Consider the following 19,903-nt stretch of genomic DNA (forward strand, 5'->3'; position numbering starts at 1 on the left):
ACTCCATAGACTGTATATTAATATTAACAGTCTGACTTACTCACGCACAACAAGTGAAACTTCCTATATCCGACGCTTTCTGAAGGCACCATGAAGGCTTCGTGCTTCACGCTTGACTCCCATGGATGTATAAGTGACTCCTCCTCGCCCGAATGCCTGCAGGCGAAGAAGACGACGGCAGTTCGCGTACCCGCTGCTCATCACAGTCTGTACTTAACTTCTGAATTGATATTTTTTATAACTTTTTTATCAGTTAGTTGTTGTTTTTGGGGGGTTTGAGGAATCCCTGCGCGATCATGAATCCGCCCTGTGGAAGATGCAATAAGCCAGTTTATCCCACAGAAAAAATAAATTGCCTTGATAAGGTAAGGTTATGCAAGTCTAACCCGAATTCACCAACCAAATATCACTTTGATAGGCTATTACACATTTCACTGATATACGTATTTAGTCTATAATATTTTAGTTTCATATACGTGTAGTATTGTTTATTTATAGTACTATATAACTCTTCACCTGACTATCATTGTAGCTCTTTGGTTAAAACAGTTGTATGTTCTGTGTTGCAGACTTCTCATAAAAGTGAGCAGTATTCTTTCAGGGAAAAAAAAATCTGTTGACTGTATTTGATTCAGCAATTGAAATCAAAATACATTGCAAGTCGTCAAATTGCTTTTAAAGTATTAAAATGGTCAGACAGGTAGTCTTTCTCTCCTATGTGATGTTTACTTTGGCGTCACCAACTGTTTGGTAAGACTATTTGTTATTGCTATGACGGCACATATCTCATTTTAACAAATAATGTTGTATTTAATGCCACAGTATCTTTCTGTAGACAACTATATGAAATGATCTGGCTGATTATGTGGCTATAACTACACATGTACACATGCTGCATACACACAAAAAGTCGCACAGAAACACACATTAGGGAGTGATGAGGAGAGAAACCACATCCGGAAGATAAACATTAGCCAGAAACAAATGTTGAAAAAGGACAGAGCACATAAACAGTGTGTGTGTGTGTGTGTGTGTGTGTGTGTGTGTGTTTGTTATCAGTTAATTAAGATGTGACTACAACCAGATAACGACAACAAAACTCTGAGTACAGGGGCAAAAAATAAGGACCCAATTGAAGCAACATAATCTGATCAAAACAGTGTTTTTGAATTTCCTCTAAAATGGTTCCTCGTAGTAAAGTTTTTTTTTTTTTTGCACCTTTTATTGTGGAATTTCATTAAAGTGGCCTATACACCAACAACGTCTTGTATTGTGCTACTAAAATGTTTCCTTTCTTGGCATTAACCCAAAAAAAATCCATCATGTTAACAGGTAACTGGGGGAGTTGGAGTACCTTAATCTGGCAACTGGCAGTAACAGATTTAATTTATACACATCTAACCAAACAATAATCATTCTCATGTCGTAATTTAGTAATTCTTTAAGATGACATACTAGCAGAAGGCTAAAAGATAAGCAACGTTTTCTCTGCATCTCTGAAATGCTTCGCCGATAATGACACGGGTTTTCTAAAGCCTGAAAACAGAGCCAAGAGGAGGTGCAGAAGTTTAGTTTTCCCTCAGAAAATTCAAATGATATTAAGCTGTGAGGTTATTATCGAATCTTTGCCCGATGACGCCAAAAAACCTAACTACACCAGCTTTAAATAATCAGCAAAATGGAAAAATAATTCTAAATATCTGACACGTATCTCTTATTTTTGCCTCCTCTAGTATTGGCACAAAGGTTGTTTCAGCTGCGAGGTATGCAAGATGGCCCTGAGCATGACAACCTACAAAGGCTTTGAGAAGAAGCCTTACTGCAGTATGTGAGTGTTTACACCACACTGATCATCCTGATGCTTAAAACAGTTCAGACAACCCTATTCTGTGTGGATGCCTTTCTGAATGATCTTGTAGTTTTATTTCATCGCAAAATTGTGACCACAGCTACAATATGTATACAGACATTATGGTATTATTATAAATCTACATTCCATATTGTGTTTGTACCTTTTTCTCTTCTTTCAGGCATTACCCCAAAACCTCCTTCACCATAGTGGCCGACACCCCCGAGAATCTGCGTCTCAAACAACAGAGCATGCTCAACAGTCAGGTGAGACGCCCACAGATCACAGATCAGTCCTCTGTCTCTGCTATCACTCCTGCTCCGTCAATGCTTTCAATCACCGGCAGAGACACTCGTTCTAATCTCCTTGTCATGACTCGGTACATCTTCCCCTCTTCACCTGTCTCCTTCACTCAGCTCTCTGTCTGTCTCACAGCAGGAGACGAGGACACACCGCTCAGGACAATCGGATTCCTTTAATTGAATCAAATGAGCCCTTAAATTTGACCGAATACTAAAATGAGAACATGCAAGCTTGACTTTGATAAAGATCTGAGATTTAACTCAAACAACCTGACCAAAAATCTGAGCTTTATAAAGTGTGAATGTATAAATCTCGTCTTCCTTTCGGATTCAACTGTGGCCCCGGATCAACTCAACCTCCTTTCCTGCCTTCACTGTTCTTAATCTCTAATCTCGTCACACTGTTCATGCCAGTAAATTAACCTGATCCCCGAAAAGGGTTAAGTCCTCCAAGTCACGAGATGAAAGAGATTCCTTTACAGTGTGAATCTAGCTGTAGGGATTGTCTTGTCACTCAACATTTAGAGACCAAGCTTTTTTTTACCCAGCAAACATTTGGCTAAAAGTCAAATCATCAGTTCGTACTTTAAATGCTGCATTTTTCTTGTTTTGTTTAACTTTATATCACTTGCCAAACTGTTTGTAAAACGGAATGTTTAATCTGCAGAGAAGAGGCAAATCTGTTGAAATGTCTATGTGCTTCATGGCCTGCTGTTGGAATATCAATATTTAAATTTTTTGTTTTACTTTGAAAAAGAGCTAGGCTAGCTGTTTCCACCTGCTTCAAGTCATATGCCTAATCTAGGTTAATCGACTCCCGGCTCTATCTTAGTGACTCTCAATGGATCGCTACGACCTGAAAGGCGAAGGTTTAACCGATCCAATAACGTGCAGGCGCAGCTTTGCACACAAAAAAAAAAAGAAAAAATCCATCGCCATTGTCCTATTTTTTGAAAGTTTAGTTGTCATTGTGCACTAAGAAACCACACACATTACTGTTTGGTAGGAACCACAGACTCATCTTCACAGGGGAAACTAGAAGGGCACTCGGAGAGCGCAGACCTCGGCCAAGGCCGCGCCAACGTTAACGAAAGGGTCAAATAATTTGTGTTTTTGCTCCGTAATTTAGATCCGCTCTAAAATGCAGTGGGTTCTTCATGGCACATGCTACACCCTTCCACCAAGTTTCATAAGAAAACTGGGGCTGTAGTTTTTCCGTAGTCCTGCTGACAGACAAACAGACAAACCGACTGAACCAAAAACAGGAGGTAACCATAGCGACTTCAAGCTCTTTACAAATGTGAATGAATTGTAGGCCTATTGAAGGCACCAAATGATTTTTCAGGAAACACACAGGATGTAAAAAGGGACTAAATATCTGAAACAAGCATCTGATGTAACCACACAGACCAGCTCCATTTTTGGTTAAAAGCCTTTTAAACTATCATGTAACATAACTATGTTATTATGCTACATGATTGTTAGGATAACATCAAGATCTAATTTACACCAGGAGTTTCCTCTTTCTGTCTCTCTCTCACTCTCTTTCTTTCTTTCTTTCTCTCTCACTCTCTCTTTCTTTGCCCTCTCGTGTCGTCTCGTCCAACCCAGTTCATTGTTTATAACCATAAAAGTCTCGGCAGTCAAGCTCTCTTACTGAGACAGCATATTCTTCATAGCAAGAACATGACTCACTGTGTGTGTGTGTGTGTGTGTGTGTGTGTGCAATGTGTGTGTATCTCAGATTTACTTTCAAGTTAACATTTTGGCTGGCTTTGTTTAATGTTGCAAGTGTCCCCCCCCGGGCCTAAAGTTAGAAGGAATACTGACACATAACTGTTTAAAGGACAGAACGTGTGTGTTGCTGTTTATTTGTGAATCCCATTTAGTAAAAGTGTGCGTTCTACCTTTTAGAATATCTAATCTATAGTTTTTGTCATTTCGGAGAATCTCCCCTTTTTGGGCTGAGAAGTTAACCACGCGGAGATCAATTCAAAGGCTGAGTTTCTTAAATCCATGATGAATCACAATTTACAGGCGCTCTATAAGGAGGACTTTGAAAAGAACAAGGGGAAAGGTTTCAGCGTGGTGGTCGACACTCCGGAGATGCAGAGAGTGAAGAAGACGCAAGACCAGATCAGTCACGTATGTCTGGTTCGCCTCAAAAAAACGCAGAGCATCGAATAATCTAATAACAAAAAATAATCGTACATCTCTATGTAGCCATAACACTCCGTCAAAGTTTTAGATGTGACGTCTTTCCAACCTCTAACTTTGTATGTCTATGTGTGTGTCTGCATGTCTACATGCACTTTTATAAATATCTGTCCCTTAACATGTGAACTTGCTTGTTAAATCATTCGTTAGTTTTTTTTTTTTTTATTATATGCTGCATTCAGGTTATGTTGAATTTATCGTTGCTGCCAATGTGTTTATTACTTACCATTTTGTAACAGCGAGATGACATTCAACTGATGCCAACACACCATGAATGCAGCTTAGAACTTTATGTGAAGGATACAAATGTGCATGAATTTTAAATATAACATCAATATATAATTTAATGAAACGGTTTCACTCCAGTTATGTGTTTAACGTATACTTGTCAGCAATCTTCGCTTTCTTGCTGAGAGTTAGATGGGAAGATTGAGACCACTCTCACTACAGCCAGCAGCAGGTTAGCTTAGCTTAGCTTAGCATAAAGACTGGAAATGGGAGAAATAGTTATCCCTGAAAAGAAGTGATTTTTAGAAGAGCTTGTAGGCAGATTTTATTACTTAAGGACAGAGCCAAGCTAGCTGTTTCCCTCTGTTTCCAGTCTTTATGCTAAGCTAAGCTAAGCTAACCAGCTCCTGGTTGAAGCTCCATATATGTAGCGTACAGACATGAAAAAAAGGATTTATCTTTTCGTATAACTCTCGGCAAGAAAGCCAATAAGCGTATTTCCCCAAATATTGTACTATTCCTCTAAAATAAGATTGATTTAATATTAGAATTAACTGTACATTTCAGGCTCTTTACAAGGAGGACTTTGAAAAGAACAAGGGGAAAGGTTTCAGCGTGGTGGTCGACACTCCGGAGATGCAGAGAGTGAAGAAGACGCAAGACCAGATCAGTAACGTAAGAAACTCTTCACAGCTCGGTTCACAAAACAACATATTTTTCTCACCATGTCATGCAGATTCAATTAACTTATCTTTTTGTAAATCAACCTTTTAGAAACAAATTTTTCACTTAAAGACATCTGGTACACCAGAACTCAGAGAAGAAATCCTTAATCTAACTTCACAGTTTTTTTTTTTAAACACTTTTACATAAGGGACAAAAAACAAGCAGTACGTGTCATCAAGTCGAGCCATTTCCCCTGAGATCCGACAGGAAGACATCCCAGTCCAATAACACGGTGGTAGATTTGAGGACTGGTGCTTTACAGCAAGCTGGGACACGAGCAGAGGGGGAACAAACTGCTGCAGGCAGCAGTGGAGAGTTCAGATCCCACAGAGACACATTTCAGACATTTCTCCTCGTCCACTGAGGGCCAGCTGCCCTATATGGTCAGACTCTCAGCTGTGGACACAAAGTGAACGTCTGCTCTCTGCTGCTTTCGCTCACTCACACACACACACACACACACACACACACTGAAACACTGAACACACTTTCTCTTTTTTCTCTCGAGAGCTCTGGTTGCAGAAAGGAATGACGGGTGATAAGCTGCATGTGAAAAAGGCAAAAGCTGCTACCTTCCTTTTCCACTGGGAGCTTCCTTCTTTTTTTTTTATTTCTTTCTCCCAACCCTTACTTCTTTCTTTCTGTCCTTCCCTCCTTTATTTCTCCCTCTATCCAACCCTAATTCTTTCTCTTTCTTTCTCTCACTCACAAGCTTTTTACATCATCCTCTCTGTTTGCTCCTCCTGAGGTCTGTTGAGGACACAGCGAGGACACAGCGAGAACTATCTGAACAAAGATTCTCACCAAAAGGCTGCATATAGAAGGTCATAGTGTCCAAGAAGTAAATAAAGTGAATAATCAAACTTTTTCACATTGAATGATTAATAAAACATTTTGCTGTAGATATATAACATTACTCGTTTCACATTATGGGTTTTGATTTGTACATTTCATCCTCTCCTGTTTCTGTAAAGTGTGAGGAAATAAAACGCACCAAATCTGAAAACTTAAAACACGGAGGCTTAAAGTACGTTTCTTCTCTACTAAAACTGTTGCCTTCATATCATAAACACCCCCCCCCCCATGTCTCAGCACCATGTCAAATGGTGAGCAACTGACAGTCACATTTGATGTGGTTTTAACATGCACATGTGGCTGCTTGTGCGTGCAGATAAAGTACCATGAAGATTTTGAGAAGAGCAGGATTCGAAGTGACGCACCTCCTCCTGAGAACAGACAAGGTAAGAAACATCCTTACACTTTTTGAGACACACTCCTCTAAATAACCATATTTAACAGTGTATATTTGTATTAACTGTGTGTGTGTGTGTGTGTGTGTCTGTGTAGACTATGAGGAACAACCATCCAACCCTGGGAGATTCAGCCAGCCGGTCGGGCAGATGCGTCCTGCTGCTGTAGCACCACCTGGTGGAGGGGTAAGACTAATACATAAACATACACTATGGGGCCAAAAGTATCCGGACACTTTATATATATATATATATATATATATATATATATATATATATATATATATATATATATATATATATATATTAGGGCTGCCAGGCTCACGACATTATAGAAAGGATCTCTACAGAGATAGACCTTTTTGTTAAAGAGTAAGATCTTTAAGATTTTGTCACCATCACCAAACCCACCAGACTCCACGTAAATAATCAGTACTTTTAGCGTGTATAAAGCCAACAAGACGGCTTTTGATTTTGAGTTTAATATTGTTTGTTGACTTGAACGATGTGTCTTTTACAATGATAAAATTACCGTTTATTTACATGGAGTCTGGTTTTTGGTGATGGGGATTTCGGGGCTGTCTTATGTTAAACAAAAAAGCTAGACTATCTGTCCTCAGTTTTCTGTTGCACGACTAAAACAACTTTTGAACGTACACGTTCCACCAAAACAAGTTGCTTCCTGAGGCTATTTTGTAGAGGCGCCGTTGCTCCGTGCGGGAAACAGGGTCCAAGTTGAAAAATACTGAAACGCCATTATTTATGCAAATTAGCACCATTAGACAATGCCTCATTTGCATAATTAAACATAAAATTTCAGAAACAATTATTGACTTAATGTAAGTAATCAACTGGGGAAGTTTCATGGAGATATCTGTTAGTTAAAATATTTTCCCTATTTTCAATTGTAGTGTCTTCCCTTAACTGGGCTGCAATGGGAAATTGTGGCATCACCAATTTCAGTATCTTTTTAATACTTTCCACTACTTGGATCTCTTAGGACTTTTTCAGACTTCTATTTGTTTAAATGTATTTAATTTGTGATGTTTAATAATAGGTCAGCTTTTTAATTTCAATTCATTTCCTCTGTGTGTGCGTTTTTTTTGATTGAATCAACTCCACAGAAACGTTACCAGGCCGTGTACAGCTATGCGGCAGCAGAAGCAGATGAAGTTTCTCTGCTGGAAGGCGATCTGCTCTTAGACGTGGAGCAGATAGATGAAGGGTGGATGTTCGGATGCAACCAGCGCACGGGGCAGCGAGGCATGCTCCCTGCCAACTACGTCCGACCCGTGTGAAACAAAGAGACACAAGGTGGCCCTCCTCCAGCACGAGATGCCCTACGAATCTGCTGTCACCAACAATCAGGCGTCTTCTCTAAATCAGCTTTTGCAAATGAAAAGAAAAAAAAAAATCCCTCAACTGGTTCTGCTTCTTCTTGCCTTCCCCCAGAGGTAGGATTTTGAAATTTAAGTTAAAAAAAGAGGTAGTGGTGTGGTCATAAGTTTCTTGAAAAATGAGATTAGTGAGATTTCACTTAAAGGGATACTTTAGTCTCTAGCCAAAAAAGCCTCCAATGACGCAAAATGACGATTTTTGAGTCATCTGAGGGTTTCCAGACACATAATACAGCTATCTCTCATATCAGGAGGACATGAGGGAGGGAAGCACGATCATTCAACAATACTACCCGCTTTCTACTGACACAAAGCTTAATGCTAATCAGTGAAGTAGCCCTTTAAGGGAAGAGCAGTAATAAGGTTGAAGTGTCTAACTGAAACTCACAAAAAAGGAAGTAAGAGTAAGGCAGAGGGAATCAATTCACAAAATGGAAGAAAGGTTAAACCTACAGCATTTTAACTATACTTCCCACATTTACTTTCTTTCTCAGGAAACCTTTAGTGACATGTTCTTCAGCAGTAAAAGGGCATTCCTGACAGAAACTGATGCAGTAAAGTGTCAAATGTTCTGCAGTTAAAAGAGTTTCTACAACCCATTTGACACAATTATGATCATTTAGGCTGATTTGATTAAAAGTTAAATATGCAAGTGCGTTTTGTTTTTTTAAGAGGCCTGAAGATGATAATTCTGCTATTTTTTGTTGTATGCCCAATTGATTACTGAATTGTTCATTGAGAAAATTGAGTGCAGTGGAAGAAGTACTCTACAATTTTATTTTTAGGAAAAGCAGCAAGACCAGTGTAGAAATACTGTTGTAAAAGTCCTGCATTCACAATTTCCCTATAAAATGTAGTAGAGTAAAAACTACAATATATGCCTCTGAAATGTTGTGGAGTCAAAGTTGCAGAAAATGGAAATACTAAAAACAAAAAAAAAAGGACAAGTACCTCAGATTGTATTTTACTACAGTACTTGTAGTAAATGTAATGAGTTTGATAAAACACCAGTCCAATACAAAATATCATTATCTTTATTCAAAAACAGATTGCACATCAAATCTCTACCTGGAGTAAAATTTAACCAAAGCTAAACCGCTTGTTTAAAATAAAAGGCAAAGAAATGTACAAAAATGTGTCTTAAGTTAAAACAGTACATTTTTTTTAAATCATTAAACACAAAACTCGACAAAGAAAATAAACTTTTGTAACAATTGACTGGCTCAGATTCTAAAAAACAAACCAGTCCTCTTCAAGCTGTATGAACAGGCTTCATAGCAGAGAAAAAAGCCACTCGCTTGTCGATTTTGTTGTGTATCTTTGACGGAAGCCAGTCCAGATACTTCCCAAACAGCTTGGGGTTTCTTCCTATGAAGTCTTCACACAATCTAGAGAGGAAAGAAAACACCACTGTTCAGATGCTCCAAGACTATTATATAGTGTGTACAGTCTGTAGCCCTGCTCAGACAACTGGTTGCATTAATTATTATAGCCCAACATTTGGTTGAAGGTTTCCATTCTCCTTGATTTCAGGAATTTGCTTTCTGGACTGCTTCCAAAAACGTATCGTTCAGTTTAGTCTATATCCACAACATTCCACTTCCGAGATTGCTCCGGTGCTGCAGGATGCATGCATTTTGCCAATTTCAGTTTCCTTCTGCTTTCTTTTTTGTTGGAATTTTAAACGCCGGTGGATTTATGAGGACTATGGTTAACTGCTCCTCAGATTTCGGCATGGTAAATTGAAACCGCTAGCTAGACTGTCCAATCGGAGTTCTCTCTCACACGGCTATTTTGCAGTTGCTCCGGCCGGTGCTTAGCACCGCCCAAGATGATTGGTTTAAAGAAATAACAATAAACCAAAGGACATTTTTCTCCCATCCTGGAATTCTGTGTGGACTCGCCAGATCCTCCTCCGCGTCACAGCGTGTGGATGGTCTGGCAAAGCGAGACTACGTTCAGGTTAACTTTGGGTTATAATTTCTGTAAACTTTAAACACACTTTGTGAAGTATGCATTTTGAGTACCAATTTTCCTCATAACACCCATAACCTACCTCTATCCTAGTTTCTAGCATTTCCCAGACTGCAGTTTTTACAAAATTAGAATTCATCCCTCTGTAAATCCCAAATGTATGCACCAAATTTAATGACAAGTCACGTAATAGTTGAGATATTTCACTTTGGACCATCAGTGGGTTGATCAACCAGAATTTACACAATAAAATTGGTCATGTAGGCTGCAAGAAGCACATAATGCAAGTGCTAATTTTAGGTGAATTTAGAGACAGCAATGTCAATTGGTCCACCACTTTGTTGCAGACTAATACATCTACTGGATGGATTGGGATTCAAGCCACAGTGGAGGTTGATTTTTAGTGAAATTTCTTGACAACTACTGGAAGGATTACCATGACAGATACAGTCATGTTCCCAGCAGGATGAATTCCAATACATTTCCCCTTTCACCCAGCGCCATCATTACCAGGCCGTGTACAGATTTGCGGCAGATGAAGTTTCTCTGCAGGAAGGCGATCTGCTCTTAAAGCCCAACACTAACCAGACCGCTGACCGTCGGCAGACAAGGCAGTCCGACTGATCAGTCCGCTCCTCGAGGTCTAAAGTGCCGAAGCGACACCGTCTTGAGTGTATGTTTTGAGTGTGCGCGAGACGCAATATAAAAAATGAAAACCAGAAATGATGAACATGTGGGTCTGGCTTCTCCAGCCAATAGCAATGGCTGGCTTGTTTGAAATACGCTCTTATTTTACGAAAATATTTCAGTGAAAACGTGTTTCAGAAAACATTTTAAGTGAGAAATAGGGCATACAGTTGCTGAATCGGTCTTCATTTCAGATCTACAAAAAGGTCCGTTTGAGATTTGTCAGATTTTGAGACTTCTCCAGACTGTCCGACAGACAATTATGGGGTTGTGTGTCAGGGGCTTTAGACGTGGATGTTCGGCTGCAACCAGCACACGGGGCAGCAAGGCATGCTCCCTGCCAACTAGGTCCGACCCGTGTGAAACCGACACAAGGTGGCGCTCCGCCAACACGAGATGCCCTGCAAATCTGCCTTCACCACCAACAATCAGGCATTTTCTCTAAATCAGCTTTTGCAAATAAAAAAATAAAAATATTCCAACTGGTTCTGCTTTGCCTCCCCCCAGTCATGTTTCCAGCAGGATGAGTTCCAATACCTTTTACCAAGCACCATCATGAGGTCAACATTTCTCTTTCAGACAGTATTGACTTACAACTTTAACCTCATCTGATCAAAACAAAATTATACAAAAACACTTCCATTGGTTTCCAGAAAATTAACTTGCATATCACCAAGTGTTCTAGGGATAAAATGACCACAATACTACACCTTAACTATTTAATCTCAAGTGAGTCATTTAGGTCCATCCCACATAATCGGGCTGCAGACACCAGTCAACCATACGTAATATGGTTGAGCTCATTAGCATAACACCATGTTCTCCTGCAGCACACACAGGTCCAACAGGGCAAGGGTATAAATAGCGTTTGAAAAGAGTCTCTGTGGACTTTGTTAAAACTGCTTAATCATGTGTGAAAGGAGAGGACGTGCAAACTGGCGCATGCTGCCTATGCACACAAAGTGTGAGAGAGACAACAGAAAGTAAGAAATGCTATGAAACCAAATATGAATTCAAAGCGGATATGTGGAGGTTCAACGTACCTGAAGAGGGAGTACGGCTCAGCCTGAAAAATGATCACATCTCTGCAGTGATTATCTGAAGGAGCCACCAGAACAGCCACCTGATAAAGAGGTTTGACAATAAAAAAATAAATATCACATAAGACCGGCTGACCGATGAAATACTGGTATTATTTTCCCTACTTTGAAAGTTTCAGCCTCTTAAAAATGGTGAATAACTAATTTTGGGCTGAGGAAAAAAAAAAAAAAAAAAAAAAAAAAAAAAAAAAAGTCAAACTGTGGGTTAAACTAGGTCTATGGATGGTAATGTCAGTGGCCCAGACTGAAAACATCTCTACAACTGCTGACTGGATTGGCACAAAACGTTTCTACAGGTGTGCATGGTCTCCAGAGGATGAATTCCCTGACTTTTACCTCAGGCTTTCAGTTCAAATTTCACTTTTCCCTTCAATTTCTCATTTTGTCCAACTTTGATAAAATCCCTGCAAACTTAAGGCTCACCTTTTGTGTTAAGTGCCAATTAGAAAATATTAGCATGTTACCATGCAGGCTAAGATCTTGAACATTGTAAACATACCTGTACCTGTTAAAGCCGCTAAGATGGCTGTAAACAGTTTTCTGTACCTTCCCTAAACAGATTTCAGTGTTTTACAAAATGTGGCAACATTTTTCCACGATTCATCTAAACCTATCAAACCTACACATTTCAGTAATTTAGCCCTCTTCTGCCCTTAAGGAAACAAAAACAGAGCTGTATATCTTTAACATGTGAACCATTACCACATACTGTGTGTGCACTTCAAACTTTGAGTCCTTAAATCACTTAAGATTTTATGCAACACATGTTAAATCGCTGAGCTATAATTGGTTCACTTGACAAATGACAAGTGAACATTACACAAGGAATTCAGGGTTTAAAGTCCTCCTCCCCCACAAAGCCCTCCATAACCAGGCTCCTTCCTACCTCACAGACCTGCGCCACCACCACAATCTCCCTCTCTCTCTCTCTCTCTCTCCCGTAACCTCCTCTCCCCACCACTGAAGACCAAGCACAGTGCTTGACAGAGCTTTCACCATTGCAGCCCCCTCCCTCTGGAGCTCTCTACCCATACACATCTGTCACTGTACTGCTCTGGATACATTCAAAACACACCTCTTCAGATTACTTTCCACATACAGTTGTCTTACATTTCTCACCTGATAGTTACTGGTTTTATAGTTTTTAAAATTGCTTTCATTATGCTTGTTTTGTGTTGTTTTATTGCTTATCTGTTTTTAATGTGCTGGTTTTACTGTCAAGTGTCTTTGAGTACCATGTAAAGTGCTATATAAATAAACATGTATTATTATTAACAGCAAAGTGTTTTTTGCTGATAAAAATCCTAACGTAGACCAAAGAAGAAATATTGTATCCATTAAAACCTCGCTGTGGACCTAAAAATTAAAGCTTTCAGTTTGGAAAAGAAAAACTGCAAAATCCTTCAGAATGTGTTATTGTCCCATGGAAGTTCTAAATTTAAAAAAAAAAAAAAAAAAAAAAAAAAAAAAAAAAAGTTTTCTAAATCACATACCGAGTCCATGACGATGACCATGTTGCTGCTTCCCCCGAACACAACGACATCATTGTCATTTCCCAGGCACGCTGTGTGACACACTCTGAGGAAGACACACATTTGGGTGAATAAATGATGATTTTCAAAAAAAAAACACTACGAGCTACACAAAAAAAAAAAAAAAAAAAAAAAAACTGAATAAACTTCAGTTGGCGTTAACTACCTGGGCTTGTCCTTGTGTGGGTGCACCACCTTGTTCCATGCTCTCTTTTGCGTGTTAAACTGCCAGGCATCACCTAGCAGAGATAGATTATGATGATAAAAAACAAGTTAAAAACAACAGAGCTTCACGTCACCATTTCAGGGAAAACCAACCACTGCAGCAATAATGAGGTCATTTGTTTTTAGTGCTGCCTGATAAAATGTTCTTGCATGATTAAAAAAAAAAAAAAAAAAAAAAAAGTTGAACAGTTGAAGGATTAAGAAGATTATAAAATGCAGATCTTCTAGGGTGAAAGCCTTTGTTTGAGGTTAATATTTCTTATTGGAAAGTTAAGTAACCACAAATACAAAACCACAAAGATCCAAAACAACCAAGACAATGACCGATGACGCTTCATTTCATGTCTGTGTGGTGGTTTTGTATTTATTTGTGAAGGTTTTGCATGTTGAACCATTATCTGTCCATGAGGCAGAGAAGACCTGGAGTATGCAGAGTTAAAACACTGAAACATTAGAGATCAAGGTCTATCCTGGGGCCAGCACTTACTGAGAGTGTTTCCATGTGTGCCTAGACCTCCATATATGAAGAGCGTGTGATCTGACGTGGGCGTCATGGTGAACATAGAGCGCCCCGGTGGTACACAGGACGCAGGGATGTCACTGGTTGAAAGTAGCAGAACGCAACAGAGGTCAGTACATCGTTGGAAAGAAGAGCTGTCTAATAAGAAAGGTTACTGAATCAGTTAGAGTTTAGAAGTTTTACAATTTAGTCCACATCCATGTTTCCAGGTCTAAGCAGAACATGTCCAACTCTGGCGTTTCCTGCATTAAAAAAAATGAAGAAAAAAAAAATAGTAAAGTCCTGACAGTGTTAACTCACTACAACACTAGCATGGTGCACGGTCAAAATGCTGCTACCCATTTACATGGTCAAACACACGTCACGGCCATAAGTATGCAGACGCCAACATCTCTTTACAGAACGGGCATTCATGTAATCACAACTATTTCTTTATAGATTTGTGGCTATATGCAGTTTTTAACTATAGTGTATACAAGCTTCCTTAGCAACGTCAAGCCAACTCACCGTGCCACCAGAGATGTAACCTTTGTTCATCAGAAGGGCACTGGCATGGCAGCCTCTGGGGGCAGGAGCAGGACCCTGGACATAAACTATAGTCACACCATACACACCGTAAAGTTCTAATAAAATGTCTGAAAGTAAACCCACAAGGGAATATAGTACAGAAATGTGTGCCGACATACATGCGAAGCCCTCGGTTAACTAAACTTCAGACACGAAATCCTGTTTCACTCACCCGAGTCTCTGGCATGCTCCACGTAGCCGTATCGGTGTCAAAAACACAGACTTCATTGTTCCAGCCCCAGCACCTAAATAACGTGTTTCCAATTGTTGTCTAAAAAAAAAAAAAAAAAAAAAAAGACAAGGGATTGTAATACGATATTGAGAACCAAACAGGCAAATCGGTCAGGAATGAGTCACAATGTTTTGTTCACAACATTGGTGATCATCATTTACCCAGGACATCTCTTCCATGACAAAGCTTGACGTTGATGCGTTTCGTACCTCCCCTATAGTCTTACAACCATAGCCACCAAAGTAGATTAATCTGCACCAAGAAAAGAAAATACTTCACATGAACCTACAAACTAAAGAAAGTTAGATGAAATCACTAATCCTTAAACATTTCATTTACCAGCCCTTCATAATATCCCTCAATTAAAAACCTTTGAGGCATTAGAAGCTACATTTGTTATCCTGCAAAGCTGCCATTTAAAAAAAAAAAAAATAAAAAAAAAGTCCAGTAAGGGTGAAAATCCCTGATGTTGAATATGTGAACTGCTGCTAAAAGGCTCAGCTGTCTAGCTATTCTTAATGGGAGTAGTTTAATGGAGTAGGACTGACCTGTCTCGGTGAACCCAGCAGGAGTGTTTGTTTCGCGGTGAGGGTGTCGTTCCCTTGGCGTCTGTCACTTTCTTCCACAAGCAGTTCTGTTCTGTAAGGTCAATGCTGAACATCTACAAACCGGAGAGTTCAATTCATCACATCAAGGTTTCACACAAATAAAACCTTCATGGCTGTTGAGGATCTGAAACACCAAGTGCTCATATTATGCTCCTTTTCAGTTTCATAAATTGTATTTAGAGGTTGTACCAGAATAAGTTTGTGGTTTAATTTAAATAAAAAAAAAAAAAAAAAAAAAACTGTTGTGCTGCAGCTCCTCTTTTCACCCTGTGTGTTGAGCTCTGTTTTTAGCTACACAGAGAGACATCTCACTTCTGTACTATCTTTGTTAGGAGTCACACATGCAAAGTAGCTAGGTCAGCACAGCTAGCTAGTCAGTTGCAGAGCATGGAGTGCCACACTAGCAGCTAGGCGAGCATTATAACGTGTGTTACAAAGTGACTACGTTCGTCTCTGAAGTAAAGGCTGGACTACAACAGAGCTGTTTGGAGCAGTTTGGGAACAGTGTTTTCTGTTGGAGATGGTAAGTCCCTTTGGGGTGGACTTTGGGCTTTTTCACTTTGGAAAAGTTTAAATGTGAAAAAAAAAGATCTAACACAATAAAGGAAAGGGAAAAGGCCAAAAAATATAATATGAGCACTTTAAGATTTCCACATTTTCCTACCTAACAAGTGGAAAAGCAGACAATTATGCAAGGCTTGATCCTGTCTACTATTCACCTCCGTCTTATTTTCAATAGCATCTGTAAAGCCAGTCTTGATAAAATGCCTTTGCTCGGTTCAGAAAGCTATCGGACTAGATGATCAAGCTGGATAATCTGCACAGTCGGGTATGAGCTTGGCAAAACAGCATTTTTGTAGAACACACCCTGGCCTTGACATGATCAACAAGACAAACTTCACATCTGACATTCAAAATATGTTTTATGAAATGTAAGTCATGCTCTCCTCTCTATGGACACACCATCATTGAGAAGTTGGATTTAATCGTTTAAATGTGGGAATAATGTGCACATTTTTTAGACCTTCAATCCTGGAAGGCACTCATGGTATTGCGCATGAAAAGTGATGTAAATAAGACGGCTGCACACCCACAATCCTTTGAGATCAGCTGAGAGCCAGGCATTTCCCTATCACACCATGGGTCTTGCAGTCATTGGAGAGCAACTGCAGCTCCTAGCTCTAAAAACAGATACCGTCTCAGTCTCGCGAGGTTCTCGCTGCCCACATGTGCTCGTGACGTCAGAGCAAGTCGGACACAAATCTAACCAGCATGCATTGGGCAGCGATCGCAGGTGATCTGCTCATCTTGAACGAGCCTAATGCCTTGGTGAAGTAGGTGGTGGCAGTATGCAACCTCAAAAGCAATTATTGCTATACTAGCAGTTCCCAAAAACTTCACATCAAGGACCCCTAAACTGACACAAATTAGACCACTATTTGAGAAGATTTAATTCCAGGGGTCCCCATCTGATAAGAGTTTTGCTTTTAGATGTTTAACCACAGAACATTTATGAAAACCGATGAGCAAAATAGTCACAGTCCGTCATTGTGTTACTTTAAACCCCCCCCCCACTTAACATGTCCCCCAAATAAAGCCCTACGCCCTTGCTCAGCTCAGTGTCTCCAGTGTAATGATATGATAAATGGACGAGTCCGCTCCTTTTACAAACAAGGCCCCAGGCTTGTGGTAGTCTAGTCACCTGGTTTGTGTGTCCAACGGGGTCACATCCTGCAAAGATGTAGAGCGTGCCGTTAAGATAAGAGCCACAGAAGCCGGATAAGTCTGGGGGTTTGTCACCAGTGATCTCCCGCCGCTCCCTGTGGCACGAAAGGAAGAAAAAAAAATAATTTAAGAAAGGCGATATGAAAGAGCCAGCTTTGGTGCAACTGTAGCCTGGCCGGTGGGACCGGCCCATTCTGGGAACAGCAAGGATTGCTGGTGGATTACGTTTATAGAGCAACAGCTTATACGTTGTCCCATACAAGCTTCCAAAAAGCTCATATGTGATCTGTTTTTATAATTTTTTGGGCACTTTTATACCTTTATTGACACAACAGCTGAAGAAATGAAAGGGAGAGAGGGGGCGGGGGAATGACATGCAGGAAAGGGCCACAAGTCTGAGTCAAACCCGGGACCGCTGTGTCGAGGAGACCTCTATATATGGGCGCCCTCTCTACCAACTGAGTTATCCGGACAGCCCTGTTTTCATATTTTTTATAGTTTTTTGCTCTTAAATGTTTTATGTAAAGCACTCTGAATTGCCCTGTAGCTGAAATGTGCTATACAAATGAAGCTGCCTTGCCTTTTGCACAGTATCTTATATCTTGTTTGTTAGTTCTGTATCCAGAACTAACAAGCATAGCTTTAATGTCAAGGTGACACAGTGTTCATATCAACCGATAAATGGCATTCTTCCTTTCTTACCACGTCCCGCTGTCTAAATCACAGAGCCATATCTCATCACTGGGCAACATGACGTCCTCTCCAGCAACTACCTGTTAAAGGAAAAAGAAGTATGAAAACCTGTTGTACTCTTAAAGCCACCAAACAAAGCTTCTGGATGGATGTCAAGTGGCGTGATGTTCAGTGCACAAGTCTAAATCTTAATGGCTCTTTTTTTCCATATTCGAAGTTTAATTGTAGGTTAACCCAGGATGCAACAAGATATGTCTGAATGAAAAAAAATAGTCTTTGTTGAAACATGCTCTGCTCCGCTGTCACGGTTGGGAGTTTCTGCAGGTTTTGTAGTTCAACATCGCTCTCTCGCTCTCTCTCGCTTGCTCGCTCTCTGTGCAGATATACCCTCAGGTTGCCAGTTTATTAGGTACACTAATCAAAGCTGCAACAAGTTCTCCCGTCATGAAGCCATTTATGATGTTTAAATTTGAATATACACGGTATTAAAAAAAAAAAAAAAACGTGTAACGATTCAGCGGTGTGGTCATTTAAAAAAAGGCTGCTGGTGAATTGTGCTGCGTAGCCTGTGACAATATTAGAAACACCTCAATCAACTTTTAGTTCTCGCATGAAATCGTACAAACAGGCTACAGAGTGAAATTTAGAGTGAAATGTAATGTCATCAGCCTTAAACTTTAGCATGATTCATCCTCATGCAGAATATGTAGCTGCCAGGTCGGAACACGGAGAGAGAGAATAACTCCCAGTAAGTTAATAACTTTAACTCCCAGTTAAATGGCACCCTCATAGACTGAAGTTCAACGGCGACAAACATCCTCCAAAACAGTTTCAACAAAAACGGAACTAGGCTTTATCTTCATTTACGCAGGGTTGATTGCAGGACTGTTGTAGATTGCATTCGTTTTGGTTAAATGTTAAACTGGCAACTCAATTAAAGTAGACCTATCATTGAAAAGTGGTAGGCTAGCCTACATTGTTAATTTCACCATGCTATTATTTAAAAAAAAAAAAAAAATAATAAAAAAAAAAGGAGCAATCATTGACTATTGGAGTAGCCTAACTGAAGGACACATAAAGTACCCGGATGTGACACAGGTAATGAAAGCTTAAAAAAAAAATAAAAAGAAAAAAATAATAATGCAGATTTACCTGCACAGGTAGCCTACAACGACACAGCGACGGCTCTTACCTGGTAACCGCCCCAGACGTACAGCGTGTTGTTGTCTATGAACGCCGTGTGGCCGCTTCTCTCCAGCCGGCTCACCGGGGCGGCTCTCTCAGCAACATCCATCACCAAACACCGGACTCTGATTCTCAAACCTACCGCTCAAATAAAAAACACCTAAAATGATTACCAGAGAGGGGAAATGCTATGGATGTTGGCTCAGAGAGCAGAGACCTGCTGCTGTTGTTCCGGATGCAGAGAAAAGCTAAATGATTGGTGGGTCGGCGTAACGTGTTTTTCAGGCTTTCTGCCCTGATTTACTCCTCCCATTAGCATGATCCCTGTTGTGATGCAAGTCTATTTATAGGAAACCACTTTGTCATTTTACACCTTTAGGGCTGCACACATCTTTAGAATATCTAATTAAGTGGGCTGAACCATTTTACCTTGTTTATTGGTTGTTTACTCTGTAATCAAGCTCATGCATATTTCTACTTTTTAGTTTACACACCATTTCTGCAGTTCACATGTAATGAAGTGGGATGTAATCAGGCCAGTGTGCTCAACAGAGAAATACACATTTTGACTCATCAAACACAGGTGTGACTGATTAAATTAACCATCAGTGCATAGCATTCATGATGATGAGGCACTTCCATAGCTTTGGTATTGTGCATGCTGCCAGCAAAGCAATCATTATGTGATGAAAGTTTAGCCTGTTCCTCAACAATGGACTCTTTTTATATAGCCACTGCTAATGCTTGCTCTTGATGGAATTACTGTAATTGTTGGGGCTTTGTAAATTATAGAGTGTGGTCTAGACCTACTCTATCTGTAAAGTGTCTCGAGATAACTCTGTTATGATTTGATACTATAAATAAAATTGAATTGAATTGAATTGAA

At 39.9% G+C, this 19,903-nt stretch overlaps 2 protein-coding genes across 3 annotated transcripts; one reads left to right on the forward strand and one right to left on the reverse strand.

The window, feature by feature from the left end:
- Positions 1–101: 101 nt before the first annotated feature.
- LOC114548185 (LIM and SH3 domain protein 1) lies at positions 102–7,994 on the forward strand. 2 transcript variants are annotated; one of them, XM_028567976.1, is made up of 8 exons: positions 102–365; positions 1,734–1,828; positions 2,031–2,115; positions 4,189–4,296; positions 5,164–5,271; positions 6,494–6,563; positions 6,670–6,758; positions 7,697–7,994. In XM_028567976.1, the coding sequence occupies exons 1-8, from the start codon at positions 297–299 to the stop codon at positions 7,868–7,870; spliced, it is 798 nt and encodes a 265-aa protein (XP_028423777.1). In that variant the 5' UTR covers positions 102–296; the 3' UTR covers positions 7,871–7,994. The 2 variants fall into 2 exon arrangements, with proteins under 2 accessions (XP_028423777.1, XP_028423778.1); XM_028567977.1 differs by lacking the exon at positions 4,189–4,296 and having other exon boundaries at positions 108–365.
- A 986-nt stretch (positions 7,995–8,980) lies between these two features.
- On the reverse strand, positions 8,981–19,358 carry LOC114548180 (kelch domain-containing protein 1-like). Its single transcript, XM_028567966.1, has 13 exons — positions 19,025–19,358; positions 17,842–17,912; positions 17,117–17,234; positions 15,355–15,467; positions 14,968–15,058; positions 14,747–14,845; positions 14,515–14,589; positions 14,191–14,249; positions 13,975–14,087; positions 13,429–13,501; positions 13,224–13,308; positions 11,674–11,753; positions 8,981–9,357 (listed from the first exon to the last, which is right to left on the reverse strand). The coding sequence occupies exons 1-13, from the start codon at positions 19,124–19,126 to the stop codon at positions 9,222–9,224; spliced, it is 1,215 nt and encodes a 404-aa protein (XP_028423767.1). The 5' UTR covers positions 19,127–19,358; the 3' UTR covers positions 8,981–9,221.
- Positions 19,359–19,903: the final 545 nt, after the last annotated feature.

This window comes from Perca flavescens, chromosome 21 (assembly GCF_004354835.1).
Source record: "Perca flavescens isolate YP-PL-M2 chromosome 21, PFLA_1.0, whole genome shotgun sequence".
Classification (NCBI taxonomy): domain Eukaryota; kingdom Metazoa; phylum Chordata; class Actinopteri; order Perciformes; family Percidae; genus Perca; species Perca flavescens.